Source organism: Aphelocoma coerulescens, chromosome 10 (assembly GCF_041296385.1).
Source record: "Aphelocoma coerulescens isolate FSJ_1873_10779 chromosome 10, UR_Acoe_1.0, whole genome shotgun sequence".
NCBI lineage: Eukaryota > Metazoa > Chordata > Aves > Passeriformes > Corvidae > Aphelocoma > Aphelocoma coerulescens.
This window is the reverse complement of record NC_091024.1, coordinates 21,063,973-21,091,174: the sequence shown is the minus strand read 5'-3', so window position 1 is coordinate 21,091,174 and position 27,202 is coordinate 21,063,973. Positions and strand designations below refer to the sequence as shown.

The window sequence follows — 27,202 nt, the reverse complement described above, 5'->3', positions numbered from 1 at the left end:
AAACCCATCTATGGGATTCCTTTTGCTCAAGGACTTGAGTCCACTTCGGGGGTGCTGGAGGATGGGAAAGACCAGTTGTGCCTCAAGGCAATTTGATCTCGGGTGAGAACAGCTAATAAATTCAATTGTATGAAGTCAGTTGGTACATGATGCTGTGTATTATCACTTCTATGGCACTTCTATACACTCCTCATCCCACCAGGCACTTCACAGCACGGTCTGGATTTGGGGATCTGAACCTGACTCCCCTCTGATCATCCCATTAACAAAGGATGAACTTTGATGAAACTGGACAAGTGCAGTGGTGATGGAATAAGAACTGGCTTTAACATGGAACAAACTTTTGCGGCCCTGAAAGACAGCTGGAACCCAAGGTCATGGTCCAAATGAGCTCAGTGGACTTTTACAGGCATAGCCCATCAACTGCAGGAATGATCTCTGTGTGTATCCATCAGAACACAGGGAAGGTGACGGGGTCCTGGGAAGTGTGGAACCTGGCATACCATCAGTGGTGTGGGTAAGGGGTGGCTACTGCCCTAGTTTTACTGGGATAGAGTTAATTTTTTTCTCAGTAGCTGGTCCAGAGGTCTGGTTTGGATGCGGGACCAGAATAATGTTGACAACACAGGGAAGTTTTTGGCTGTTGCTGAGCTTACTCTAAGTCAAGGACTTTTCAGTCTCCCATGCTCTCCCAGTGAGGAGTTGCCCAGGAAGCTGGGGGAATCATGGCCAGGACAGCTGAGGGATATTCCATAATACAGAACATCATATTCAGTATATAAACTGGGAGGAGCCTCCAGTTGCCCTGAGGGGCAGCCTGGGCATTGGTCAGCAGATGGTGAGCATGAATCGTGCATCCCTTGTTTTTCTTGGGTGTTCTTTTAACATTTTTTTTAATTACAGCTATTATCATTAGCAGTAATAGTATGGAGTATTGCTAGTATTATTAGTATTTTTATATTTTTGTGATCTTTCAATTATCAAACTGTTCTTATCTCAATCCACAGAATCTTTTTTCCTTTTTCTTGTGGTGAAGCCTTTCATTGCATCAGGTCCTTGGCTCTTGAAGAGATTCAACTAAAGATGGTAGACAGTAAGAGGCCTGACAGAGATCTGGTACTTCTGTAGGAGCCCCAGCAGTTTGGAACCCATTTCACATTGGAACAAGAGTTCTCCAGTTTCACTTGGAAATGAGAAGGGGCCAAACTCCCTGGACACACCAGTCTGTTCTCACTGCTCTGGTCTTTAGAGGAAACTCTTCTCCTGACCCCCTTTCTCAGCCCAGGAGAAATCCCAGCCTTCTGGGATATGAAATGACTCCAGTGTTGCTGGTTCCAAGCCAAATCTTCCGCCAAGGAAATGCCTTGCTCTGGACTGGGACGGGCTGTGCTTCAGAAACTACAGCATGGACATCACAGAACATGGAGCCTTGAAATCCTGAGTGTTCTCCTGCTGTGAATAACCCATGGAAAGAGACACAGGTGCTTGGCTGTGTCAGCAGAATCACAGTCCCCTGCCTGCCCAGTCTGGGAGGTCTCAGGGCTGTGTCTGAGCCAAAGCCCTCTATATGACCCTGCTCAGGAGATGCTCTTACAGTGTGTGTGCACCAAACTGGAGCAAGAGACAGGGATCATCCCAGCTACAGACCCACAAAGTCTTCTTTTATGGGCTTTTGTATGGGATGAAAATGGCTCCAGAGCAGTAGGGACAAAACCAGCCATGGGGTTGGATGAGAGCCCTCCTGCCACAGGACTCCCAAAATCATCAGGGTGCTGGAGTGCAGTGAGAGAACACAACACAATCTCGCTGCCATCTTCTCTTCGTTTCTATTCATTTTAACCCCTGTACGGGGCTGAGAAGAAGCCAAGGACTCCAATAGGAATAAGGTGCTCATATATTTATTGGTTCTTCAGGCTCGTGGAGCATAAAATACAGTGAGCAGGATGCACCTGAGGTAGCACTGGGAAATTGCACCAGTTACAGCTCGTGGCACTCACGGTCCCGCTGTGCTGCAGAGGAAGGTGCCATAAACCACCTCCTACCATGGCCACCAGCCAGCCTTTGAACTCCTTGCACAATGTTGAGACTATGCCAGGGATTGTAGAGCTGGAAGAATTGCCATGGAATTTAGGGATTTTATAAAATATGTGTAGGTCAGTACCGCCACACTGAGGTGTTTTCCTATTGTGGAAGACAAGCGAAGCAGTAATTCTGGCAAATCTGCTTCCTAAAGGAGTAGGCAGAGGTGGGTACAGTAAGACCCTTTCCTAGTCCAGGTGGGACATAGAAACTTAGGACACTCCTTTCTTCCATTTCCTGCTCTCGCTGTTCCCACAGCCTTGTTGACATCCCCCACCCTCTCACGTGCCAAGGAGCACCTTTGCCTTCAGGAGGGAATCTGTGCCTGTTCCAAATGTTTTCAGGCCAAAACCAGCAAAAACTGGTCCAAGGTGGTGGCACTGATAAGGGAGCCACCAGCCTCCAGCATGGCCTCAGGAAGCAGCTCCAGCCTGGCCATGCTGCTGGTGTGGGAGGCAGCAACCTGCTCCAGGACCTGGATCCAAGTGCCACAGGAAGGGATAAGGGAGCTCCTGGCAGGGCAGGAGGACTTGTGGGAATACTTACCTGGGACTTGGGACAACAGGGACTCTGTTCCTCTTGCCTGGGAATATTTGGGTGGCAGGCCTAGACCTCAGAAGACCACGTCCTTTCATGAAGGGCCAGCTTCCTAGCTCTCTGCCATGTGTCTTTTCCCTGGAAGGATGGGAGACACATACCCTGAAAGGTTTTAGGGAACCAGCTCTGCTGGGAGGTCTGTGAGACTATGGTGGGAGGAACAGGCCCTTCAGCCTCGTGTAAATTCTGGTGGGTGACTGCTGAGGGCCTCTGGTTCAACCCTTCACTCACAGCAGGACTGTCACCAACTGCAGGACACCATCCCAGGGTGATGTTTAGTGGGACAGGACCACTGGGTGGGAAGAGCTCTGAACATCGTCCATCAAAGCTCTTGTGACACCCAGAGCTGGTAGACAACATGCATGGGAGACCTGGCCAACCCCAAATCTGCCTTGGATATCTTCCACCACAATATTCCTGATCCGAGATCTGGAAGCTCACACCCCTCAGGAGGTGGTGGGAAGGGATTCCAAGGCTGGCAGGGAGATATAAGACAGAGGAGTTTCCATGGAAAAATGTTTATTGCTTAAAATTGGCCTCTAATGCCAGGGATTACAAGAGAAAGCTTCTCTCTAAGCTGCGGGCAGGGATGAAAGGGCTAATTACCACACAGTGCATCATTAACAAGCCCCAGCAAAGCTGGGAAAAGTTCAACTCCCTGATGGTTACATCGAGCTGGCAGGAAGGGCTGTTATCTGTTATCAAGGTTCCCCAAGCTGGGACAGTAAAATCCCTGATGAGATGCATCCCAAAGCTTATGCACTTCCCTGAGACTCATCCCAGGGCAGAAAAGCTCTGTCAGATGAAGGAGACACTCTGGGATGAGGTTGGAGGAGCAGTTTGGGAGAAGGCAAATCCATTTGCACTCTGATGGAGAGGAAACACCTGTAACAGATGCAAGATGGGAAGTGATGTCTTTCCCCTCTCCTCCCACCTCCCAGGGTATCAGGGTACCTGCTTAGATCCTCACATGATCCCTCCCCATATCCCTGTTGCAGGCTGGGATTAGGGCAGCCTGGAAAGGGCACTTGGGGTCCGTGGACAGCAGAGAAGGGCCAGACCTGCAGCCCCTCATCCAAGCTGAGTAGCCCCAGGAAGGCAAGGGAAGGAACGGGACCAGGCCCAGCCCATTCCCCACCCAGGCATGGGTCAAACATGGAGTCTCTGGGTGGGATGGAGATATTTGGGAGGGCAATGGGATACTATGCTTCTGTCCCCTGGATCTCTGAGAACACATGGAAACCTGTAACCCTGGCAGGAGCGGACAGCAGCTGTTTGGGACTGGAAGTAGAGATGATCAAGTACCCAAAGCAAGATGCTCTTCCTGTCATGTGCCACAGAAGGTCCAGGCCGTGTCCAGAGACTTGTTCCTCTCCTGCATGATGGCTCTGGGAAGGGGCAGAGGGCTGAACACTCAACAAAATTTCTGGATGAGGATTTCCTCAAAGTGCAGCTGAAACCCCTCCTGTTTCAGTTCCCACCAGGATGATGTGTGGCTCCTACTGAGCTCTGCCTCCATCTCCTGGCAGTCCTTTCACTTGACCCTGACCTGTCTCCATCATAAGATGGGAAACTCACTGGTCGGTGTAGCGGGTAGAAACACCTTCTCCCTCTCTCAAAATGTGTAACTTCCAAATAGAGCTGGAAAATGGATCCTTCTTGCAAATATATCTAGAGTCAAACCAAGGCCACGGCAGCCTCTCTGCTCACCAAGGTGGAACTGGTGAGAGGGAGTCCCTCCTTCCTTCTTCCTGTCCTTTCCTTCAAGCTGCTCAATCATGGGCCATTCAGCTGTGGCAAAGATTCCTGGGCAAGGACCCACGGGAGGGGCTTCATCACAACAGAGTCCCAGCTCGACCACAGCTGCAGCTTTGTCCCTGTCAGGGAAGAAGACAGAGGGGTGATGGGGACAGCTGTGGGGCAGAGTGACACCTGGGCATCACATCTGTTTTTCTGGCTCCAGTGGGTCAGAAATCTTCCTGGTCCATCCCAAAAATCACCTCCCTGCCCAGGCATGTACCCACTCTTTCCTCACTGCACTTCCCAGCACGGAGAGAGGTGGCTGATCCAGCACTAAACGTCTGCTTGCACAAGCGGCGCTGGGCGCTGCTCCCCTCGCCCCCACCTCCCTCTGGTGACCTGGATCAAATGACTCATCCCTAATCGGGGGATCCATCTCTCCAGAGGGAGTGAAGCAGAAGCTGCCCAAGGAAGAGGACTGCCCCAGCGAGGGCAGGGTGCTGACAGCGGGAGAAGAAACTCCCTGGAAAACGTGTAATGTTCCCTCGAAACTGTGTGAGGAAATACACACCTTTACTACCTGCAGAAATAGCCAGGAAATTTAAAATTTGAAAAGGTGGAAAAAACACCAACACAAAGTTTAATAATGGCCTCTTCCTATATGCAGAGTGCTGGGTGAGGGGTAAATCAAGCAGTTTTCTCACACTTCCCAGGGTATGATCTCATCAGCAGTCCAGGGAAGAGGAGCATCCCACTGTCACCATCACACCCCATTTCTATCACTGCTGGGGACAGAAGAGGGAACCAGAGCAGCTCTGGGAGCTCCCCCCTGACATCCTTGCACACAAACCCTGTGTTGCTGAGAAGAAGGGGAACTCCCTCCCCCTTGTTCTCATTTCTGGCAATAGGGTATGTCCCCAAAGGACAGGTTTGTGATGCTCACCTGAACAGCCCCAAACCCGCCGTGCCTCAATCCCTTTCAAAGGCAAACTCCACACTTTGGTCTATCCAAGCCAGTGCAGGGCTCATCTCTCTGCTGCCTCTTCCAGCTCCAGGGAGTGCAGCGAGGGATGGTTTAGACCCTCATCCCATGAGTCACTTCACTTCCCCACCTTGATTAATTTCATCCTGCCAGTTACCACCCACCTCCTCAGTTATCCTCTCCCACACTGGAGGGAGACGTGTTTCCACCTTTCCAACAGGTCCAAAGCCCCAAGGGCATCCGTGTGATCACTCCTAAGGATTTGCTCTATTTGCTGTGAAGTCCACAACTCCCTCTTCTTTGCAGAGGCCGACAGAGCTGGAGCTGGTGCCACATCCCCACCAGACAGCACATCTCTGCACAAGCATTCCCCAGCCATGTCACCCTTGCCACCCTTTATTTAATTTTTTTAAATGACTCTTGGGGAGGGATTCAGTGTTCAGACTGGGTGGGACCATTTGGGGACTTGAGGGGAAATGGCAAAATCCTTGCCCCAAAAATGCCTTTATTTCCTGCTGGGCATGAGTGGAAACTTGTTGCCTCCCTCTGCCAAGGGGGTGGGCATCCAGCCAGCCCATTCACTGGGATACAAAAAGAAATAGCCAGGGGATGGCTGTGCCAATTTCAGAGGGAAGACCCCAAACATGGGTCAGGAGAGTGTTTCTGCCACGCTGGTCCCTCTCAGTATCAATACAACCTTCTTCAGCCAACCAAAATGCCAAAGTACAAGAGCAAACCACAAAAGCTTGAATTTCCATGGTCTCCATGCCATGGCCAGGTTACAAAGCTGAGCATCTTTTGCATCATGGAGCTGGGAGCACCTCTAGACCCATTCCTTTCTGCTGGTCCCCTGTGCCAGTCACCGTGTCACCTTGCCCGGTGACCAACAGCTCAACCAGGACCTTCCCAGGGAAACTCCCCCAAGGATGGAGCCAGGAGCAGGGTCATCAAAGAGGCCAGGCAGCCACAGCCCGTGCTCGATGATCTCAGCTGGGAACCTTCACCAGGCGCTGCAGGTGAGGGCTTTGGAGACCTCTGCTCTCTCGCACCAGGATCCACAGGGGCCTGGCAGCTCCACGGTCTTCCTGCCCTGTGGAACTGGACTTTTCACTGTTCTGCAAGAAAAGTAAAGGAGAAGAAGGCAAACCACTCTCAGGACTGTGCCAGCCCGTAGCTTCCCTGTGTGCCCTGGGGCTGAGCAGGAGTGCCGGAGCGGCTGGATGATCTAACCGCCTTTGGAGGAGGGCACTCTGAAAAACACCGAGAGAAACACAGCCGTGACTCCACGCCAGGCTGGTCCTCGCCCGCAGCCCCGGCAGGAAGCGCGGGCAGGCGGGCAGGCAGCATCCCGGCTCATCCCGGCTCATCCCGGCGCTTCCCGGCTCATCCCGGCGCTTCCCGGCGCACGCCCCAGCTCCCAGCCCGGGACCGGCCGCAGCGGAGGTAGGCTCGGGGTGGGGAAGGGGATGTGGGTGTTTCTGCTGCTGCTGCAGGGATAGCCTCCATTCCCGGGGGATGCTGAGCAGCCCTTTCCCAGCGGGACAGTGAGCTGGCCGAGTGCTGCGGTGAAAACAACATTTGGTCCCCCAGGCAGCGTCCCAGCGCTGCCCCCAGGCGGGTCCCGGGCGGGCGGCACAGCGCAGCCAGGGACGGGCAGTTTGTCCGTCCCCTCCGGGTCACTGCCGCTTCCTCGGACGATGAGGAGCTGACACTGCCGGCCCAGCGAGGAGCAGCCCGGCGGGGCTCATCCTGTTGGTGCAGCGATTCACCCAGAGCTCCGGGCACAGAGCGAGCCAGGCTGTTGGATAAAGAGCTGAACTAGGGAGGGTGGGAGCAGAGGGAAGATTTTGGGGATGGAGAACAGGCAGAGGAGGGGAGTGAGCAGCCCAGCGGTGTTTGCGTGTTTTGCTGTCTCTCTTTGGGGACAACCTGATGCCGTGGTGGCTCCAACCCTGTACGCCGGGAAGACGGAGGGCTCCCGCAGGAGATGCTTGAGTGCATGCCCAGTGCGGGATTGCAGAGTCCACGGGGCACTGAGGTGCACACACAGCCGTGCCCGGGACCAGCAGAGTGCTGGCAAGGGGGCAGGAGGTGGTTCCGTGGAGAAGGCTGGGTGGAGTGGAAGTGTGGAGATGATTTTCTCTCATCTGGGTGCCAATTTCCAGTCCTTCCAGGCAGCAAGATGACGCTGTGGGATGGCTCCTACCCCTTCTACCCTGGAGCCAATGCCTGCTTCCCCTTTGACACCACCCGGGCTGTCATCGTCACCGTCTTCCTCTCCATGTTGTTGATGTTCATCATCATCCTGCCAGGGATCCGGGGTAGGGGGGTAAGTGGAGGGGCAGGGGCAGTTCAGACCTCTGGTCCCTGCCTCTGCATCCCACATTCCTCTTCCTTCCCAGCCTCGATAACAGACTTGGCAAGCAAACCTGCCCAGGGCTCTGGGATCTCTAGAGAGCCATGGGGCTGAGCTCTAGCCCATCCGAGCAGGCACACCCGTCCCTGAGACACCAAACACCACCACCCCAGATTTCTGAGGAAGCCAGATCTATCTTGTCTGGATTTCTCTGTGAACAAGCCTGAATGATTTCACCAGAGTGGAGCAGCAGGGTGAGGCTCAAAGATCTCACCCCACCTTCCCAGAAACCTCAGTAAAAGCAGGAGGTGTGTACCAGGCATGTCCCAGCACTGCTCGCTGGGCTCTGCATGGCCAACAGACCCTGCTGTGAGCCACACTGGGTGCTTGTTGTGTGCCCAGTTTTGCAGCAGGGCTGGTTGAGGGGCTTCTGTCCCCCAGGGGACACTCTACAAATGCTCAGTCACTCCTTTTGTCTACAGCTGTGGCCAGCTGTCAACAGGCCCAAACACATGAGGTTTGGATAAGTGTGGAAATGCTAGCTGAAGACTGTTAGGAGGAATGTCTCCACCCTCCTTCCCAAAAAAGGGGACATCACAGCTTTCTCCAGTGGGTCCTTTTGATCTTCTTTCTCTATCTGGATCTCCCTGCTGCCTCCCCCCTGCCCATGGCAGGGATGCCCTGGCCACATGTATCCCCCATGCCACCCACCCACAAAGCACACGGGGTGACTCCTCAGGGGAGGAACAGGTCTATTTCTCACCACCTGGTGAATTCCACGCTTGGTGCCTGAGGTGTCCACGGCAAAATCTGCCTGATAGCTGTCCCTGCACTCTGCTCACCCCTTACAGCGACTCTTCTGGTTCCTGCGCTTGGTGTTGGGACTCTTCATGGGAGCAGCGCTGCTCAGTGAGTACTGGGGTCCTGGGAGGAAGCTCATGGATGCCCAAGACATGGAAGGGAAAGGAGGGGGAGGGTGAACAGACCAGCCAAGGGCCAAGACCAGCCTGTAGGATGAGTTCATGGGGAAGATGGACACATGTCTTTTGTCTGGGGCCTGGTTCCAGCAACTGGTGGAAAGTGCAGGCACCCATCTGTCTCCAGGCTGAAGACTGGTGGTCATATCCAGGGCAGTCACCAAAAGCCCACCACCAGCTTCCAGGGGTTCAGGCAAATTGGCAGGGGCTTAGATGAGAAGCAGTGCCCAGACAGCGCCCACACATCAGCCCCACTGCCTCCAGGGCTAGGATCTACACCAAGGCTGGGGAAAAACCAACCCAAGTGGGGCTTTCAGGGTCATGGGCCGGGGTTGATATTGAGGAAGGACACACAGGACTTTGCCCCAGCCCAGCCATGACCCTGGGGGGAGGTAGGGGATGCTCAGACAATGGTGACTGTCCTGGCAGGTGCTTCCAGCACCAGACATCTTGCTGCCAGGCTGTAACTAACCCCTGAAGTCTTCACAGCTGTCCAGTTCACCAGAGACTGGGAGACGGGCTGGGTGCAGGCAAACACCTCCTACAAGTCCTTCAGCCATGTCCAGGTGAACGCCGACATCGGGCTGCACATCGGCCTGGCGGGGGTGAACGTCACGCTCAGGGGTGAGTCTGACGTCCCCATCTGGAGCTCTGCAGTGGCCATGGCCCCAGGAGGTCTCCAGCTGCTCTGTAGGGGCCCTTGGTCTGTCTGGAGGCTCCTGGGACCCTGCTGTGCCCATGCTCCTGGCTGGCAGTGCCCAGGCGCTGGCACAGCAGGAGCTCAGCTCGTCCCTCCTGCAGGAAACCCAGTGCACCAGATCAACGAGACCATCAACTACAACGAGCACTTCCCCTGGAACTTCGGAGCGGATTACGACCGCAGCTACAGCGAGGGGCTGGAGAAGGGGCTGCCCAGCCCCATCCTCTACGTGGCAGAGAAGTTCAGCAGGCAGAGCCCCTGTGCCGTGCACGGGCAGTACCGCATCGCCGGCCACTACGCGTCCCTCGCACTGTGGTGAGTTACAGCGAGGGGGAGCTGGAAAGAACCAGGGACAACACAGGGAGCTTTATGGAGCCCCCCTCGTCGCTGTAAGGCCGTGCCAAAGCCTTGGCTTTCTGCAGAATGTGGGGTTCTCATGCTTCCTGGCCTGACACAGATCCATAGAATTGTGAATCACAGAGTGATTTGGGTTGGAAGGGATCTTAAAGCTTATGTTGCTCCAACCCCCTGCCATGCACAGGGACACCTGCCACTATTCCAGGTTGCTCCAAGACCTGTCCAACCTGGCCTTGGACAATTCCAGGGGTGGGGCAGCCACAGCTGCTCTGGGCACTCTGTGCCAGGGCCTCACCACCCTCACAGGGAACAATTCCTTCCCAATATCCCATCCATCCCTGCCCTCTGGCACTGGGAAGCCATTCCCCCTTGTCCTCTCCCTCCATCCCTTGTCCCCAGTCCCTCTCCAGCTCTCCTGGAGCCCTTTAGGCCCTGCAAGGGGCTCTGAGCTCTCCCTGGAGCCTTCCCTTCTCCAGGTGAGCACCCCCAGCTCTCCCAGCCTGGCTCCAGAGCAGAGGGGCTCCAGCCTTGGAGCATCTTTTGTCGATGTCTCCAGACTCCTCTTCTGTGTTCCCTGCCTTGATGTACAGAACTGTATTCTGAGAAAAATTATTCTTCATTTAAAGGAAAACAGAGGCAGCTCTGGGGCTCATGGTTTGAGATCTCTCCCAAGGACCAAGATAGAGAGTCCCAGTTAGGACAGGCTGTGAAGGGTCTTCTTTTGCACATCCAAGTGGGCACAGACCTGCCCAAGGGGAGCAGGAGGGACCATCAAGAGGGTGCTCAGAGCTCATCTGTTGGTATGAAGCTGGGAGCCCTTTGTGTGTGTTGTGATTGTGAAGTCTCAGAGGTGGTGGGAAAGGCACCGCAGGGAAGAGCGAGCCTTGCAATTCCCCCGTGAATGTAGGTTCCAGGTCCCTCTACCCATCTCCTTTTTTATTTTCAGGAAAAATAATTATCCCCACCCAAACATTCCTGTACTTCAAAGCAGAAATGTTCACAAAAACCTTATTTTTTGGTTTTTTCCTTGGAATCAGAAAAATTTGTTAGGCTCACCCCCCAGGGTGCTAAACCCAAGCCCCAAGCACAGGGTAGGGCTGGCAGCTGGGTGCACTCCAGGTGCTGAATCAGGTGTGGGCACGGCTCATGGTGCAGTTCTCCAAACAAAGGTGTCCCTTGATGCCATTGTTCCTCTGAACACGTGGGAACTGCCTGGGGGTGGCCGGTTGTGGACAACCACAAGAGTCAGAAAAAATTTACTTTGGAGGGACTGTTGAGATCCAGTTGTTGGAGAGACACCTCTGCCCAAATTAAGGTGCAAATGAGACCATATGGTGACCAGTATGGATTTTATGTCACAGTAAATATGAGGTAGACAAAGACAGAAAGAAATAGAAAAGGAAAGGGGGGAGGAGAGAGAGTGAGAGAGAGACAGATTAAGTGAGAAATATGACCACCCATCGAACCAGACAGTGTCCCATTGATCCCCTTCTTCTGGTCTTCTCAGTGGTGGGGGTCCCACGAAACTCAGAGTTCAGTGCAGGTTCAGGTTTAGGTGGGAACACCCAGGTACCTTCCCTGCAGGGTGACTTCTACTTTGCAATGCTGTGGATCAGGTGTATTTTTCTGGTGGAAGGGCTCAGAGCCTGGGGGTGCTTCAGGGTTCATGATCCCTTCTAAGACATGACCCTGCCTTTCACGCCAGCGTTGAACCGGTTCTGCCCCTTCAGAAGGGATGCAAACCCTCAGGCCGAGGTGTGAGTGGGAACAACGTCCTGTCCCGTGTGAACGGGACCTTTCTGGGAAGGGAGGGCGAGTTTTCCAGCTGAGCCAGTTGTGTAACGGGACATTGGCACGATAATAAACACCACCCCGCCTCTCCAGGGTCTGCTTCTTATCAGCCTTCTCCCTCATTTGGCTCAAAACCCAGAGCTTCTGGGCTGGGTCCTCTGTCTGATGCACATCGGAGGGTTTGCTACCACACCCCCAAAACCCCTCCTTCCCCTCTCGTGGGATGCAAACCCAGCCCCAGCAAAGCATCTGCAAATGGCCAAATGTTTGTGCTATTAAATATTAACATTTCAGTCCCTCACAGGAACCTCCAGAGATTTCTCCTCCAGTCCCACACTCAGAGCAGGGCTGATGCCAAAGCCATACCAAGGCGCTTGGGGGCTTCAGGGAGTTCAACACTGAACGTTCCCAGGTGTGGAGATGGCTCTGCACTGCTGTGGGATCTGTCCCGCAGCTCCAGCACTCGTCTCATTACAGAGCTGCTTGGGTTGTGAGGGACCTCTTCAGATCAGGCTGTCCAGCCTTGCTAGACCAGATTGCCCAGGGCTTTATCCCTCCACTGGAACATGGAGAGGAGATCCTGAGTAGATATTCTAAGCCTGATGTTTTCTGCTCCGTTTTGTGGTCCTTTTGCAGGCTGGCCTTTTGCACATGGCTCATTTCCATCCTGCTCTTCTCCATGTCCATCCTGCTCTATGGTGGCCACATGCTTCTCCTCACTGCTGCTCTGATCCTCTTCTCACTGCTCCTCTTCTTCACCGCGAGAAACACCCCGAAGTGCCCCATCCAGTTCGGCCCAGTTTCCTTGAGAACAGACTATGGCGAATCCTTTTGGCTGACGTTAGCGACAGGTGAGTGCTCAGCTTGCTTCTGGGGCTTTTCTTGTCCCTCCCTACAGAGATGATGCCCCAACAGCACCTCATCCCTTCTTTCTCCATGGCTGGTCACAGAGAATGGTAATTTTGGGTTAGAAGATTTTAGATTAGAATTATCAAGGTTGGGGAGAAAAAGAGATGAGCAGTCAAGAGATTTGAATGTCTGAAGTTCCCTGCTGGATAGAGATTCCCTCTGCCTTTCAGGACCTGCCCCACATCCGGGCAGCAATTGTTTCCTTTGATCAAACCAGAATTTTCCATGCTACAACATCCAGCTCCAGGGAGACCAGCCCTTTTCCGGTAGCAGATAGTAATGAATTCCCCCTGGATAATCCTCTTTTTCAGGCTAAACAAGCCCAGGTCCTCCAGCCTTTCCCTGTGCACAGTGGGCTCCATCCCCAACTCTCTGCCCCAGTTTATGGACCTCTCTTTTGTACTGGGGAGCCCAAAGTGATGCTAAAATCAAGATGGGGAAAGAGAAATCAACACCTTCCCCTGATGTGCCAGGTGATGGCACATGTCCCTGGTGCCCAGCTGGGTCTGGAAGGAGCTGGGAGCCAGCAGGACTCCTCCAGTGGGGTCACTGTGTGTCACCGTGCATTGCAGGGCTGCTGTGCCTGCTCCTGGGGCTGGCCATCATCATCCTCAACTCCGTGCAGCCAGAGAAGCTGAAGCTCATCTTTAGCCTGGAGAAGAGCAGCAAAGAGGAGGTGTGGGACAAGTCCTGCCTGCCAGCTGAGCCCAGCTGCTCTGCACAGGATGTGCTCATGGTCCCCCTGGGTGAGCTCTGCCAGGTGACAGCCACCCAGCTCTGAGGCATGGGGAGGTAGGGCAAGGCCTGGAGATGCTGCTCCTGAATTCACCAAATCCATCAAGAGGCCAGCTGGGAAGAGACATGACAAGAGCCAAGTGAGGAGAATATCCGGATCTGAAAAGGTGTCTCAAATACAACAGTTTGCCTTTTTTTTGTTGTTCTGTTTTTCTGCCCTTTCCTTCTGTCCATTCCTGTGTCTTCCCCAGGACACAGAGATTAAACCAGAATAAACTGGGGAGAAAGCAAGTAACTGCAGACTCATAGATATGAACCAAAGAGAAGCAGAGCCCCCACAAGAGCCCCCTCACCCTGAAAACCCTCGAAAAGTCCCCTTGCCCTTGGATGCTCTTCCCATCAGCAGCCAGGAGGTGCAGATGGAGCTGCGCTGCCCAGGGTGCCCTGTACCCAACATCTCTGGGGTGAAGAGCAGGATGGCAAAGAGGAATATGATTTAGTAGGATGCTGGAGGCACCAGGCTGGGGGGAGGGAAGGAGAGGAGGAGGTGGGAAGGGAGGTGCAGCAGTGCCTTGGAGACCAGCTCTAACCAATTAGGGAGAGGGGAGCAGCGCCTGCAGTCTGGGTTCCTCCTGCCCAGCTGTGGAAACACTCATGTCAGGGGCAAGAGACACTGAAATTCTGCACGCCCAAGGCAGAATTGTCCAAGCCACTCTGGGCTGAGGGCAGCCAGCACCTTGTCCATGCTGGCAGGGAGGGGGCACGCTTCAGCTTTGCCCCCCTTTGCCTCTCTCAGGGTTTCACTACGTTTTTTCTGTTTTGTGCTCACTTATTTTCCCCTCTATCTCCATAAAATGTTTGACCTGGCCTTTCACTTGCCTGTTGATAGAGATGTCCCTCTGAGGGCTGTTGCTGTGACATGGCAGCCACAGGGAAGGGGTAAAGAAGGCAGAGACCTTTTGTGGTCCTGAATGGGGCCCCTAACCAGGGCCAGCCAGTGTGGGGCAATGAAGCCAAGTCAGTGCACCCTAAAGAGGGTATTGGAATATCCCCAGCAAACAAGCAGGGGCAATATGGGAGGACTTTAGCTCCTGGCGTGCCCCTGAGTGTGTGGGAGGTTTGATGGGAGCGATATCCAGCCCTGCAGAGAGGTTTGCAGAGGAACCACCATGGGCCAGGCCCTCTGGGGAGGAGGAGCTCTCCCATGGCATCCTCTCCCATCCCATTCCAGTGGGAAGAGCCTTCAGTGAGAACCTAGAGGACCCACCAGGGTTTGGAGCTGAACTCCCTCAGCTTGGGAGATCTCAGCTGGGATGTTTCCAATGACACCTATCAGGAGATGCTCCAGCCTGCAGATGGACTAAATCCAAGGTGCAACAAATGCCTGTGATTTAGTCAGTCGAAATTCAGGCCTCAAAAACCTTTCCCTGGTGTGTTCCTGGCTGGGCAGCAGGGCAGTGGCTGCCTGCCAGATGCCGTGGTGGTTGCAGTGAGTGCCACCAGGGTGCCACGGTCCTCGCAGAGCCCCAGGCTGCGCTCCCTGAGATGCTCACAGTGCTTTTTCCATTGCTGGCACCGACTCTGGCTGGATGCCAGATTCCCTGGACACTGGGGGGCCAGAGTCCACATGGGCCAAGAGCCGGGGATTTAGTGGTGATCATTTTACCTCTTGTTGTCCAACAACACCTCAGTCCAGCCAGGAAACTGAGCTGGGAGCTGCGGTGGAGGGAGGAGGTGGGACCTGCAGCAGCACGATGCAGGGGCTGCTCAACCACGGCTCTTACAGGGCAAGTGCAGAAGCTGCTGCGACCTGGTGAGGCACAATAATCACCCCGAGCAGCGGCCCTGGCTGTGCCCGTCCGTGGGGAGCCAAGGGAAGAAGCCCCCCACCTGCACATGTTCTTGCAGGCAGCCAGTCCCCTGCACAGCCCCGTCTGTCCTGAGCCGCCCCTGCAGTGCGTGAAAGGTCCATCCCCCATCGTGTCACTGTCGCTGTCACAGCTCAGCTGGCCCCGTGCAAGACCTGCTGCAGCAATCCCGGCCCTCCCGTGTTTAATCTCACAGCTCTGGTCCCAGCCCTCAGCTCGTTAAAGTCCTTTTGAGGCTCTCCCATCCCTTCACAGCTCCTCATGACAAAGATTTCTTAGTGGCTGACCCTGAAATGTGCCAGTGAGACTTTTGTCCCCATGGGAAGGATGCTGCTGCTGGAGGCTTGCCAGAAGTGCAAGACCTTCAGATGTGCCCCATGGCCCCTCCTTGAGAAACCAGCCCCCCAAATGTCCACAGTGTTTCAAAGGACAGGGGTTTCAGTAAAGTTTTATTGAAGAGCCACAGCTGCTCTGGGCACCCTGTGCCAGGGCCTCCCCACCCTCACAGGGAACAATTCCTTCCCAATATCCCATCCATCCCTGCCCTCTGGCAGTGGGAAGCCATTCCCTGTGTCCTGTCCCTCCACCCCTTGTTCCCAGTCCCTCTCCAGCTCTCCTGGAGCCCCTTTAGGCCCTGCAAGGGGCTCTGAGCTCTCCCTGGAGCCTTCTCTTCTCCAGGCTGGACATCCCCAGCTCTCCCAGCCTGGCTCCAGAGCAGAGGGGCTCCAGTCCTCAAAGCATCTCCGTGGCCTCCACTGGACTCACCCCAGCAGCTCCAGGTCCTTCTCTGCAGGTGGGGTCTCACCGAGTGGAGCACAGGGACAGGTTCCCCTCCCTCCCCTGCTGCTCCAGCTGGACAGGGATAACTTCATTCTTCTCTCTCCTTCCTTTCCTATGGCATCTTTTTGGCCTACACTAGGCTACAAGTTTTGTCTAATTATGGCCAAATTTGAAAATGAAAAGAATCACATCACCACATCCCCCACAACAAACTCTGTGGCACATTTACTCAGTCTTTGTTTCTGGAGCAGTTTTTTTAATTCCAGCTCCTGTAGCATCCAGCCTGCAGAAGCTGGATCCATGCCTGGCTTTCCTGGACACACCTAAACCATGAAATTTCATGTTTGGGAAAGAAATGAGCAGGTGTAATCCCTGGCTTTTGGAGTGGCAGGCGGTCCCAGGGAAAAATATCACCCATGAGCTGCTTCTCATTTTCAGCAGGAACACACCAGTGGAGAATCCCTGCACTGTGCTGTGGCAGGGCACGGAGCAGGAAGAGCATTGCTCTGGGACAGGGATCCCCGGGGGGCTGTGCAGCTCAAGCTTCTGGAGCTGGGAGCTGCTCTGCTGGGAGCCTGCCAGCACAGCCTGCCCCTTCCAGAGGGCACTGCCAGGGAGATACTGTGAAGGCACTTGCCAGCAAGGACCTATCCCAATGTGGACTTCAAAGGCAGTTGGACGGGGAAATGCATCTCTGGGGACATCAAGAAGAGTCTGTGATCTGCCCTTTTGGGTCCATCTTCAGGGAAGGAGTGAGAGCTTTCTTCTAGATGCTGTTGATTTCAGAGGGCTGAGAAGGAGACAGGCCCTTGTCCACAAAATGAGGGTTGATGAACACCTCAGGCATTTCCTGGTACTCCTCTGCTTTGTCCTCACGGAGATCAAAGAAGGCTTTCAGCAGGTCCAAATTGAGGTGGTGCATTGCCACGATGGTGATCCCAGCCACAAAACAGAGCAGGCCTGGAAACAAACATGCTCTCTGATTGGGTTCCTGTCATTCCAGCACTGTCCCCACCCAACAGCTCTTCTCGGATGGTCCCCTGCCAGAGGACAATGCCTTTGCTTATGGAAGGTCACCTTCTATTGTGTGAGCAGTTCTGAGCATCTTAAAACCCAGGCACAGGTCTGAAAACCCAGGCAAGTGATCCCAATGTCTTTGCACCTCAGGAACTATAAATGCCTCCACCGCCCTTGAGATGGTGTTTCCCCTTTTCCTATCCCTCTCCACATCTCTGCCAGGATCTGCTTTGCCAAGGCACAGGCTGGGGCTCTGGGGAGCTGCACTTCCCACCTGGGAGGGAAGCACTGGGACTCTCATACATCCAGAGGGACACAGTAATGTGGCCTGGGGCACCCTGATGTTCTTACCAATTGCTAGCATGAGCCAGAAAGATCCCCCGTAAGCTACGTGCAGGGTCCTGGTCCCAATCTGGATCAGACACATCGGGGAGTTCCTCACGGTGGAGAACGAGAGCAGCGAGAAGATGGTGAAGGCCCCTGTGACCAGGAGCATGTATCCTCCATAAACAAGGACAGGCATGGAGAAGAGAATGTTGGAGATGATCCATGTGCAAAAGGCTACCCTGGAGACAAGAGAAGACCAACAGATGAATGGTGCGAGTACCACGGATTAGGATGCTCTGTGTGAGGATTTCCAAGTGGGAGGAGGAATCTGGGCTCCAGAGTGCACTGTACAGGTGGAGAAGCTCTGTGGGCAGGCAGGAATGATCCCTAATCCCCACGCTGAGCAAGCACACGTGCAAGGCTCACACTGCTGCACCCAAAGGGCAGAAACACAGATTTCCTCTTCCCGTTGCTCAGCCTCAAGGAGGCTGTGGCAGCCCACTCGGTGTATCTGGACCATGCCAGTTCCCTGCCCTTCCACATGCGGGGCAGCACAGACCCTGAGAGCAGCACCAGGGCTGGGATAAATGCAGGAGCAGGCAAAGCTCTGCACTTGCTGAGGAGTTGGGCTACAGGGAAGCCCTCAGCTATAGACTAGGAGGTCTTGTTCCATGGCATCCTTCCCTAGTTTCTGTGTCCCTGCTGTCAAACACCAAGCAGGGTGCACTGCAATGGCTCTTGATGGCCAATAATGTGGTGGAAGGGACCATCTCCTGCCAGCTGGGGACCAGTTCTCGCCCACACCAAGTGGGCAGTGACATATCTCTGACCTTGCCAAGGAGTCCAGACCAACTCCACAATAACAGCAGCAGCATCTTTTCCTCACCTGATCCTAATCCTAGTTACAAAATACACTCACAGGGGAGGCTGGGAGAGTTCTTCTTGTGTCCATGGGCCTCTCTGGGCTACTAAGGACAGCAGCTCCAACTCCATCCATGGGGGTGGACTTCTGCCATCATCACCACATCACAGCAAGGACATGCACCATGTTCCTCTCTCCTGTGCTCAGTCCTGCTAGGTTTATCCAGCAGAGAGAACCAGGACTTCCTCTCCGCTCATCCCAAAGCGTCTACAGTGCCTGGCAGGGACCCCTCCATGCACACAGCATCCCTCCCAGAAGGATGCAACCCAACCCATCCCAAAGGCTGGGGGAAAGGCAGCCAAGCCCTTCACATCCCTGCACCTCCTGTGCCTGCAGCAGGATGGGACAGGGCTCACCAGAGCATGGCTGAGGCGTAGTGGCCGGCGATGCGGTACTGCCCGTGCACGGCACAGGGGCTCTGCCTGCTGAACTTCTCTGCCACGTAGAGGATGGGGCTGGGCAGCCCCTTCTCCAGCCCCTCGCTGTAGCTGCGGTCGTAATCCGCTCCGAAGTTCCAGGGGAAGTGCTCGTTGTAGTTGATGGTCTCGTTGATCTGGTGCACTGGGTTTCCTGCAGGAGGGACGAGCTGAGCTCCTGCTGTGCCAGCGCCTGGGCACTGCCAGCCAGGAGCATGGGCACAGCAGGGTCCCAGGAGCCTCCAGACAGACCAAGGGCCCCTACAGAGCAGCTGGAGACCTCCTGGGGCCATGGCCACTGCAGAGCTCCAGATGGGGACGTCAGACTCACCCCTGAGCGTGACGTTCACCCCCGCCAGGCCGATGTGCAGCCCGATGTCGGCGTTCACCTGGACATGGCTGAAGGACTTGTAGGAGGTGTTTGCCTGCACCCAGCCCGTCTCCCAGTCTCCTGTGAACTGGACAACTGCCAGGGAGAATTAAAGCGGGATTAAAGCAGGTCCAGTTTCAGGCTTTGTTGTGCTCAAGGGGAGAATCACAGGCGAGTGGCACCATTCCCACCATGGCACTGCAAGGGAGTGTTAGGAGGGCAGGAGTGCTGACTCAGCCACCAGGATGTGCCCCAACCAGCTCCCACACCCTGCAGAGCTCAGGTCCTCCCCTTGCTAAGCATCCACTCCCTGGATCCGGGAGCAGCAGAGCTCAGATCCCCAGGGATGAACATCATGACCTGATTTCTCCTTGGACATCCTCTCCAGAACTTCCCTGCAAGCTCCCCGCCATGGCAAGCAGCACAGCACCCAGGGACAAGGCTCAGAGATGAGCCTGTTTGTCAGCCACAGGAACAGGGGTGAGTCTCATTTCACACATTCAGCTCCCTAAATTGCACTATTAGTGAATAGTAAAGGTCACTGTCAAATGGAGGCAGTGGAGAGGGGTGGGAAGTGTCATCACAGCTCGGACAGTCCTTCTAGCTGGGAGAAAAAGAAAAATTTGAAGCATTTCTGGTATATGTTTTTTGGCACAAGGTATCCTTTCCCGAAGCACTTCCACTCCACAGTGGGTGTGGAAAGTAAAGCCGATGATTTGATGTCAGGGTGAACAAAACTTTCCTGAGAAAATGTTCAGTTGCTGAGTCAACTTGTGAGGGCACTGATGCAGTGGGAGCTCCACAGGAATGCTTTTTGGCTGCAGTGTGCCCTGCTGCTGCCAGACAGAAACTCTGATGCTGGCTTCGGAACAATTCGTTCCTCCCATGTGCCCAAGCAGAGCCCGGCTGCAGCCGTGTCATGGAGCAGGGCTGGATGGCTCTGCAGGGTGACCCGGATAGGGGGCCGTGGAGTCAGCCCTGGCCTCACCCCTCTGCCACCTCCAGCCTGGCACCATGTTCCCAGGCAGCTCTGGTGGCATCTCCCAGAACCTGGACATCCCCAGGATGGCAACCGCGTGCCGGGATGGTCCATGAATCCTGCAGCTGGTCCCAGTCTGGCTACCTGCTTCTAGTGCCTGGCCAAATCAGGGCTGAATCTTTTAGGTTACCATTATCCCTCTCCCTTCATCATCCCTCTCCGAGCAGTCCTGTAATCCAACTTGTCCTTCACAGCAGGAGGGATTCTTTGATTTAGGGTCAGGGTTGGTTTCTCTCACCACCTGCTGTCTTCTGTCCCCTCAGCACACCTTTTCTTACCCATCCTGTTGCCCTGTCCGAGTTGGAAATCCCACTGCCTGGTTTCCACCACCAGTTATTACAGAAGATTTCCTGGATTTTAGTAAATTAAATCCTCTCCTTCCTCTCCTCTGACCTTGCTCCTTGGGAAGTCTTTACCCCACTACTGCAACCTCTGCCCTGCCTGTGTTTTATTCCAACCTGCTCCCTCCACATCCCTGCAAGGCTCCTCACACCCTCCAAGCATCCTGGCTTGCAGGCAGCACAAGAGGGCTCACATAGTGAGGGAAATAATGGAAAATTGGTGAGGAGGATTGTAAACACACTCAACCAAGGTGCAGCTGGGGTGTAGAAAAACCCATAGATCACAGTAACCACTGTCTAGCCTTGTGTGTTGGAGAAGCAGAGCATCTCTTAGACAGCTCAGAAGCACCTATTGAACAGGCTTGAGATCCTACCCTGCTACAGGAAAGATCAAAGTACATCAGTGAACTATACCTGCACAAATCCCTGAAATACAGGTGAAAACAGCAGGTTTGGTGATCCTCTGGCATGGACCGAGCTCCGTGGTGCCGGTCCCCCCTTGTCCCTGCCCAGTGCTGCTTTGGGGAGCCTCCCGAGGGTGAGGTAATGAAAATAAATCTGCTCTTTGCATTTCATCCTCGCTTTTGTGGTTGTTTCTGCACCCTGTCTGTGTCAGGTCACACACGCGGTCAGAGGAATGTGGGGCTGTGCAGCCTGATGGAGCTGGGGCTGGTTGAGTTACAGCCAGCAAAGCTCCCAGAAGTAACCATGGGCACCTCCGAGCGCCCTCAGCCCCCGTACCAGGGAAGGGAAAGCCATTTTGGGAAGATGTGCAACTGCTTTGCAGAGCAGGGGTGAGTTTGGTAGACCCCACAACCAGCCGTGGCTGTGACCCCCGGCTCACATTTCCCAGACACAGACCCTGCCCCAGGGTTTGATCCCGCCCCCAGACCCATCCCCGAGGGCTGCGCAGCACTTACCAACAATCCCCACTCCCACGAAGAGGCTGAGGAGAACACGGAGAGTCCAGTACAGCCTCTGCAGGGAGAGAGGTGGGACATCAGGCAGGGACGAACAACCCCGGCTCTCCTCCTGCCTCACCCTGAGCCACCCCGGAGGCTCCCAGCAGCCAGAACAAGGGGAGCAGTTGCCCATGCCCGGGGCCACGCACCGCCCGTCCACGGATGCCCGGGATGATGAGCAGAAAGCTGCAAGCCAGCGTCAGGAAGACCACGATGACTATGATGGTCCTGATGTCGAACACAGCAGCCTTCCTCTGCTGCGGGTAGAAGGGGTAGACGCCATCAAAGAGAGTCATCCTGCACCTCCAGAAGCCTGCGGGAGAGGAGTGGTCACAGCAGGGACCCTGCACTGCCCTGCCCCTATGCCTCCAGCCCGTGATGGCTCAGCTCTGGAATAACCAGCTGAGGGAGGTTCGCCTAAAGAGTCCTCAGAGGGACAAGGAAATGTGACGCTGCAAGCCAGCAGGAGGGTGGAATACTCCCCAGCAGAGAGCATGCCACCCAAAAGCCCTCCTTGGAGAAGAGGAGGTGCCTGGGGCAGGGCTCCAGCAGCCCGAGGGACTGTGGCAGCCCAAGGAACCACGAGCCCCTGAGCTGCTGCAGTGTGAGGAGCAGCCCCAGAGCAGGAACCTGTTGAGCAGCTCTTGCCCAGACAGCGCCGGGTCTTTCCCTCCAGCAGGTGCAGCCAGGGCTTTCCGCTTTGGGGTGAACCCTTAGGGGAAGTGCCCAAGCCAGTGACCCCTGCAGAAGCGTTTTCCTTCAAAATTACAAGGAACCACTGAAAACATGGATTTCACAATAGCAAAATTATTTCCAGCCAAGGGCCAGCAGTGCCAAGTGGAACAAAGCCCACTACTCCCACTCCTGCCCATTTCCTCCAAGAAGCTTTTCCCCAAGAGCTGCTGGTCTGGTGAAGGAGGAAGAGGAAGAGGGAGGATTGGTCCTGCACTTGGTCCAGAGGGGCCAGAAGCAGCCCCTAGTCCCAGGATGAGAGTCCAAAGAACATACAAACTTCGGGAGCACATCTCAAGGCTAAAGGAAGCTGAATTACATAAGTTGAAAAGGTGTGTCCATCCCACAGATGACTTTGAACTTCCTCTGACACTCCAGTTCCAGCAATTACACACCTTCTTCCTGCGCCTGAGTTGGATCTTTTCTAATAAAATTGATAACATGCTTAGTCCTCCTGTTTTGCTGATTTAATAGCCTCTCTGCATGTAACCACCCCGGCAAGGTTGCTAAAGCCAGGCAATGCCAGAGCTGATTTGATTCATGACCAAACAGCGTTTTATTCTCTCCCTGTACGGAGGAGGTGATTTTATTCTCTTTTTCCGAGAACAGTATTACTCATATTTTTAGGTAAGATCCAACCCAGAGCAATTCAGCCACAAAAAAATGGCCCCAAATCCCTAGAAGTGAGTGGGGGTCACGACAGCTATCATAAAACAGTTTGCTTGGACAGCTGAATTGCTTTTCAATACATAAAGCAATATTTGATTGGAGAATAATTTTCTGTCCAGTAACCCAGCTAATAACAGCAAAGAGTTTAATGGAGACTGGGATTTTGCAACAGATCTGGACCTGAATTTATCTTGTCTCTGCTCCAGACTAGCAGAGCTGTCATGTGGTCTTACGAATCTCCTTTGGGGCTATTTTGCTGCAAGAGCTTTGGGTTATTTCCTTGGAAAGCCAAACCCAGAGAAGGGCAGCCTTCAAGTGCTATGATTACCTGGCAAGCAGGAGCTGTAGCTGATTCCCAATGCTACCGAAATCCAGCAAAAGTGCCCACAGAACAGTCAGAGCTGCTGCAAGAACAGAAATAAATGAGCAGTTTAACCTAGGACAGATTAAATCTTACTGGCTTGAATTCCACTTGCTCCCTGGTATCTTTGCCCAAATTTCCTATGAGATACAATGGAGCAAAGAAAGATTTCCAAGTCCGTATTCACCAAAATGCAGCTCTTCACAGCTTAAAAAATGAGAAACCAGAACATAACAAGGAGAATGCTGCCTTGTTAAATCTAAATTTAACTTTCAACGAACACCAAGGGATGTCTGCACTTCTGTACACTTTGCAATTTCTGGGACTTGTTTTATAGAGAATTTCCAGGGAAACAACTCTTTTGCTGCCTGCCCATCTTTCTCCCTTGATTGCCCTTCACAGAAGACCAGCTCTTTGGCATTTTTGCAGCTTTCAAGTGGAAAAGTTTTGCCTACAGTTCATGGCAGGAGAAGCTGAACTTGTTGCACCTTGGAAAGCATCCTCCACACTGAAGCATTGCTGTGACCTCAGAGCCCCTGTGGTTCCCTCTGCCACAGTGTATGGAGGGGGGGAAGACTGGAAACATCTCCAAGGAAGGGTCAGCAATTCAGCAGGAATAGACAATTTATCTTATGTTTTAAAATATTCTGGACTTGGGGGAGAGAAAGACAAAGGAGACAGAAAGTTTGCCCAAACCCCAGAAGTTTCTCCGTACAGAAACTCCATTTCCCCTGCTCCAGAACGAATCGAGATAAAAGGATTTTTTTTAAGTGCTCGGCCAAAAACTCCCGGTGGCAGAGCCAGCATCAATCCTAGCTGGGTTGCTCAGGGCTGCAGGTCGGTATTCTCCGTAGGAAAAAGAGAAATCCTGTCCCCTGGAAACTGAATCATCAGAGCTGCAATTCGCAGGTGGAGAAGGAGGGGCGAGGGGCCAACCTCGCTGCACTTTCCCGACCCTGTAGCAGGGTGGAATAGAAGAAACCGAGGGTTAGCTCCAGACGGGGAGCATCCTCCCCTCGCGGTCCCTGCGAGCCGGGACCCCCGGAGCGCGGCGGGCAGCGCCGGGGCCGCTCGCAAAGAGAGGGGCCGGGGCGGGCGGCGGGGGGGGCCCGTCCCTCACACCTCACACCTCGCACCCCCCACCACCTACCTGCTGCTGCTGCTGCTGCAGGCGGCGGCTCGGGCGGCTCCGTCCCGCTGCGCTCTTATAGGCGGCGGCGGCGGCGCGGGCCGTATGTAACCCGCGGCACCGCCCGCCCGCCCGCCGCACTCCGGCCGCGCCGCACGCAGGTGAGGCCACCGCCACCGCAGCGCCCACGGGGGACCGGGGACACGCGGCTCGCTGCCTGGGACCGGGATCGGGACACGCGTGTCCCCGCTTGCGTGGAGAAAAGGGAGGCAGAAGGGCTGGGGATGCTCGTGTCCTTGCTTGCGCGGGGGGACTGAGGGATCAGGGACACCGGCGTTCCCCGTTGGGGGTGTGTTTGAGGGCCACGCGTGTCCAGGCTTGGAAGGATGTCTGGGGGACCGAGGCCACGCGTGTCCCTGCCTGCGTGGGTGGGGTGGCTCCTCGGGATCGGGGCCGCGCGTGTTCCCGCTTGCGTGGGAGCTGCGGGACCGCGAGCGCGCGTGACCCCCCTGCCCCGCCCGGGGACGCGGTGGCCAGGGCCGTGCACGCTGTTACCGGCGGGGGGGTCTGTTGTCACTTCTGGAGGGGACAGGGGCCCGTGCTGCTCCCGCTTTCTCCCGCTGTGGGGACACGTTGGGATCGGGCCGTGCCCGGGGGATGGAAGGGCTCGGGCCGCGTCCCCGTGTCACTGCCCGTCCTCAGGGCTGGAGGGCTCTGGGTGATGTGTGAGGACGGTGAGACGGGGCCGTGCGTGTCCTCACCTGCAGGGTGCGGTGGAGCCACGCGCATCCCTGCCGGTGAGGGAGCAGGCGCGGGACAGAGCGCGTCCCTGCGCGGGGACAGGCAGAGACAGACCCCTGATGTTCCTCCAGGGAACAGAGTCTCTGCTGTGCTCGGGGGCACCGGGGCACCCGGCCCTAGGGGGAAACTGGAGACACCACTCGTCCCTGTGTGCACATTGTCCATGGGGTGTGCACGTGTCTAGGATACTCTGGGATCCAAGGCTGGGGAGATGTAGCCTGTTCTGAAATCCTAAGACTGACTGGTGGGTGGGGTAAGGCGGCAGCGTGTCCCACCAGAGATAGAAATTAGCTGGCACTCACAAGACCGTAGGGATCAGGCTCCAGGCTTCTGGAATGCCTTGGATCTGCTGTCCTCTGTGTGACCACACTTAGGTTCTGCCGTGGGGCTGATGCTCTCTCAGGATGATGGTGTTTTCCACAACCCCAGGTGACCTGTGGCCCTGGGGAGAGCCCAGGAGACTTTTGGAGGCTGAAGCCCTAACTTTAGGGGAGCCAAGTCTGCTGGGATCAGGTGGAACAAGAGATCCTTGCTCTGTGGGAAGCTGTGTGTTTGCACTATCTGACATACAGTTTTTGGAGGGGGGTGAAACTCCAGGCTTTGACAGGGCACAGGGATCCTCTCTGATGGGAGAAGACAAGGATGACAAGCTTAATTTCACTATATGTGGAAGGAGGGAATGAGTTTCCAAAGGTAGCACAGGGAATCTGTGGAAGAGTCTGGATGGCTCATCATTGCAATATTCCTGGAAAACTTGACAAGGCTGTGGAAATAATCCACACTTGGCAAGCTTTCCCTCAGCAAGCTGCACCATGGGCTTCCAAGGTCAGTCTGCAAGATCACCACTGTTACTGTATCACACTGGCCATGACCCAGACTAGAAAACCTTCAGTCTTGGATTGATAAGGCAGTAAGTGAATTTTGGTTTCTGGGGCACGGAGAGATAAAGGCATCTCATCTCATGGCTCGGGACAAGAGCAATTCCCACACTTGAGAAAAAGGGAGGTGTGCTCAGTGACAGAAGGAATTTTAAAACACTTGTTCTGCTGGAGCTCTATGAGAAGACCCAGAGGGAAGGGGGAGACAATCTGTGCCGTGGCTGTGGTGATGTGCTTTGAGCCTTGGCTTTGCTCTTGTGTCTCCTGAGCCACTTCTGTGGCACCTTCAGACCTCACTCTGGATGGGGGTTGCAACTCTGTCCATTTTGAGCCAGCTGTGCCTCTGGGGTGTCCCTTCCCACAGCACAGGAGGCCACGTGGACCTCTGTGCACAAGTCAACCACAAGTGCTGCTGATGCTCAGGGAAGGGGCTGTTTCAACAGGGAGAGCTTTCAGGCAGGAGAGTCCCATGTGATGATGGTGACAGGGCTCTGCCACTCCTGCCAGAGGTCACAGGCATCTCCATGTGTCACCAGAAGCCAAACTTTCATGTTCTTTGCACAGGATGGGGCTCACGGAGCCTCTAGTTCCCAGCAGCTGCACGGTGCAAATCTCACATCCACCAGATAACGCTAAGCACAGGGCTGTGGGATGGAAAGGATGTGGGCTGGAAGAGCTGTTGTGATGGTGAAGGAGCGTGGAAATGTCACTTCTTTAGACACAACTTATTTTCTAATGCAAAAGACCAAAAGTACAGGGATCTCTGGCAGAAGGACTGACCACGGCTTACATGCTCTGTTCACAGCCTGGTGATGAGTGTTTAAATTGATGAACGTAATTAATGTGAGTGCAAATGATAATATTTAAGTCTCAGACCACTTTGTTTTCCAAGCAGACAGTGTGACATGAACTCACACTTTGTGGTTTGCACCACTGGGAGATATAGGTGAAACATCCCCACTGCAACTCTCAGTAAACCCAAAATAAAACCTGCGGAGTTGCTGGTAATGTGTAAGCCTTTCCAAACCCAGATTTTCTTCAAGTTTTAATTAAAATAATGAAAAAAAAAATAAAAGGATCACTTTGGACGTGACAGAGTGGTGTAGGAAAAGCTGAAACCTGCGCAGTGCTGCATCTCTTGGCAGCACAGCTCTTCTGAAATAGTGCTGATCTTTGGATATGCACTGAGACGGGGCAAAGAGCTGTATTTAGTGGAAAGCCCCATCCTGGAGTTAAATTCAGGTCTGGCATTTCTATGCATGGCATTGTCACATTTGTGGCTCTAAATCTTCAGGGCTGGGAATCCCTCTCCTGCCAGGTGTTGCCTGGGATTTTAAAGGTTCAGCTCCCAGTGATGAAATCTGCTC

At 54.5% G+C, this 27,202-nt stretch overlaps 2 protein-coding genes across 2 annotated transcripts; one reads left to right on the top strand and one right to left on the bottom strand.

Annotated features, from left to right (window-relative positions):
- The first annotated feature begins 7,580 nt into the window (after positions 1–7,580).
- DUOXA1 (dual oxidase maturation factor 1) lies at positions 7,581–13,269 on the top strand. Its single transcript, XM_069025835.1, has 6 exons — positions 7,581–7,727; positions 8,606–8,663; positions 9,221–9,355; positions 9,533–9,746; positions 12,216–12,430; positions 13,061–13,269. The coding sequence occupies exons 1-6, from the start codon at positions 7,581–7,583 to the stop codon at positions 13,267–13,269; spliced, it is 978 nt and encodes a 325-aa protein (XP_068881936.1).
- Positions 13,270–16,558: 3,289 nt separating this feature from the next.
- DUOXA2 (dual oxidase maturation factor 2) lies at positions 16,559–21,561 on the bottom strand. Its single transcript, XM_069025821.1, has 6 exons — positions 21,415–21,561; positions 21,224–21,281; positions 18,885–19,019; positions 18,494–18,707; positions 17,240–17,454; positions 16,559–16,831 (listed from the first exon to the last, which is right to left on the bottom strand). The coding sequence occupies exons 1-6, from the start codon at positions 21,559–21,561 to the stop codon at positions 16,638–16,640; spliced, it is 963 nt and encodes a 320-aa protein (XP_068881922.1). The 3' UTR covers positions 16,559–16,637.
- Between the last annotated feature and the right edge of the window lie 5,641 nt (positions 21,562–27,202).

What these genes read in the sequence shown, in the direction of transcription:
- DUOXA2 (XM_069025821.1), bottom strand. Translation starts at nt 21,561, where the DNA reads ATGACTCTCTTTGATGGCGTCTACCCCTTCTACCCGCAGCAGAGGAAG. An exon ending in CGTGGGAGTGGGGATTGTTG is followed by an intron (nt 19,020 to 21,223) that starts GTAAGTGCTGCG and finishes TCTCCCTGGCAG; the next exon opens with TTGTCCAGTTCACAGGAGAC. An exon ending in GGTGAACGTCACGCTCAGGG is followed by an intron (nt 18,708 to 18,884) that starts GTGAGTCTGACG and finishes TCCCTCCTGCAG; the next exon opens with GAAACCCAGTGCACCAGATC.
- DUOXA1 (XM_069025835.1), top strand. Translation starts at nt 7,581, where the DNA reads ATGACGCTGTGGGATGGCTCCTACCCCTTCTACCCTGGAGCCAATGCC. An exon ending in CATGGGAGCAGCGCTGCTCA is followed by an intron (nt 8,664 to 9,220) that starts GTGAGTACTGGG and finishes AAGTCTTCACAG; the next exon opens with CTGTCCAGTTCACCAGAGAC. An exon ending in TTGGCTGACGTTAGCGACAG is followed by an intron (nt 12,431 to 13,060) that starts GTGAGTGCTCAG and finishes CGTGCATTGCAG; the next exon opens with GGCTGCTGTGCCTGCTCCTG.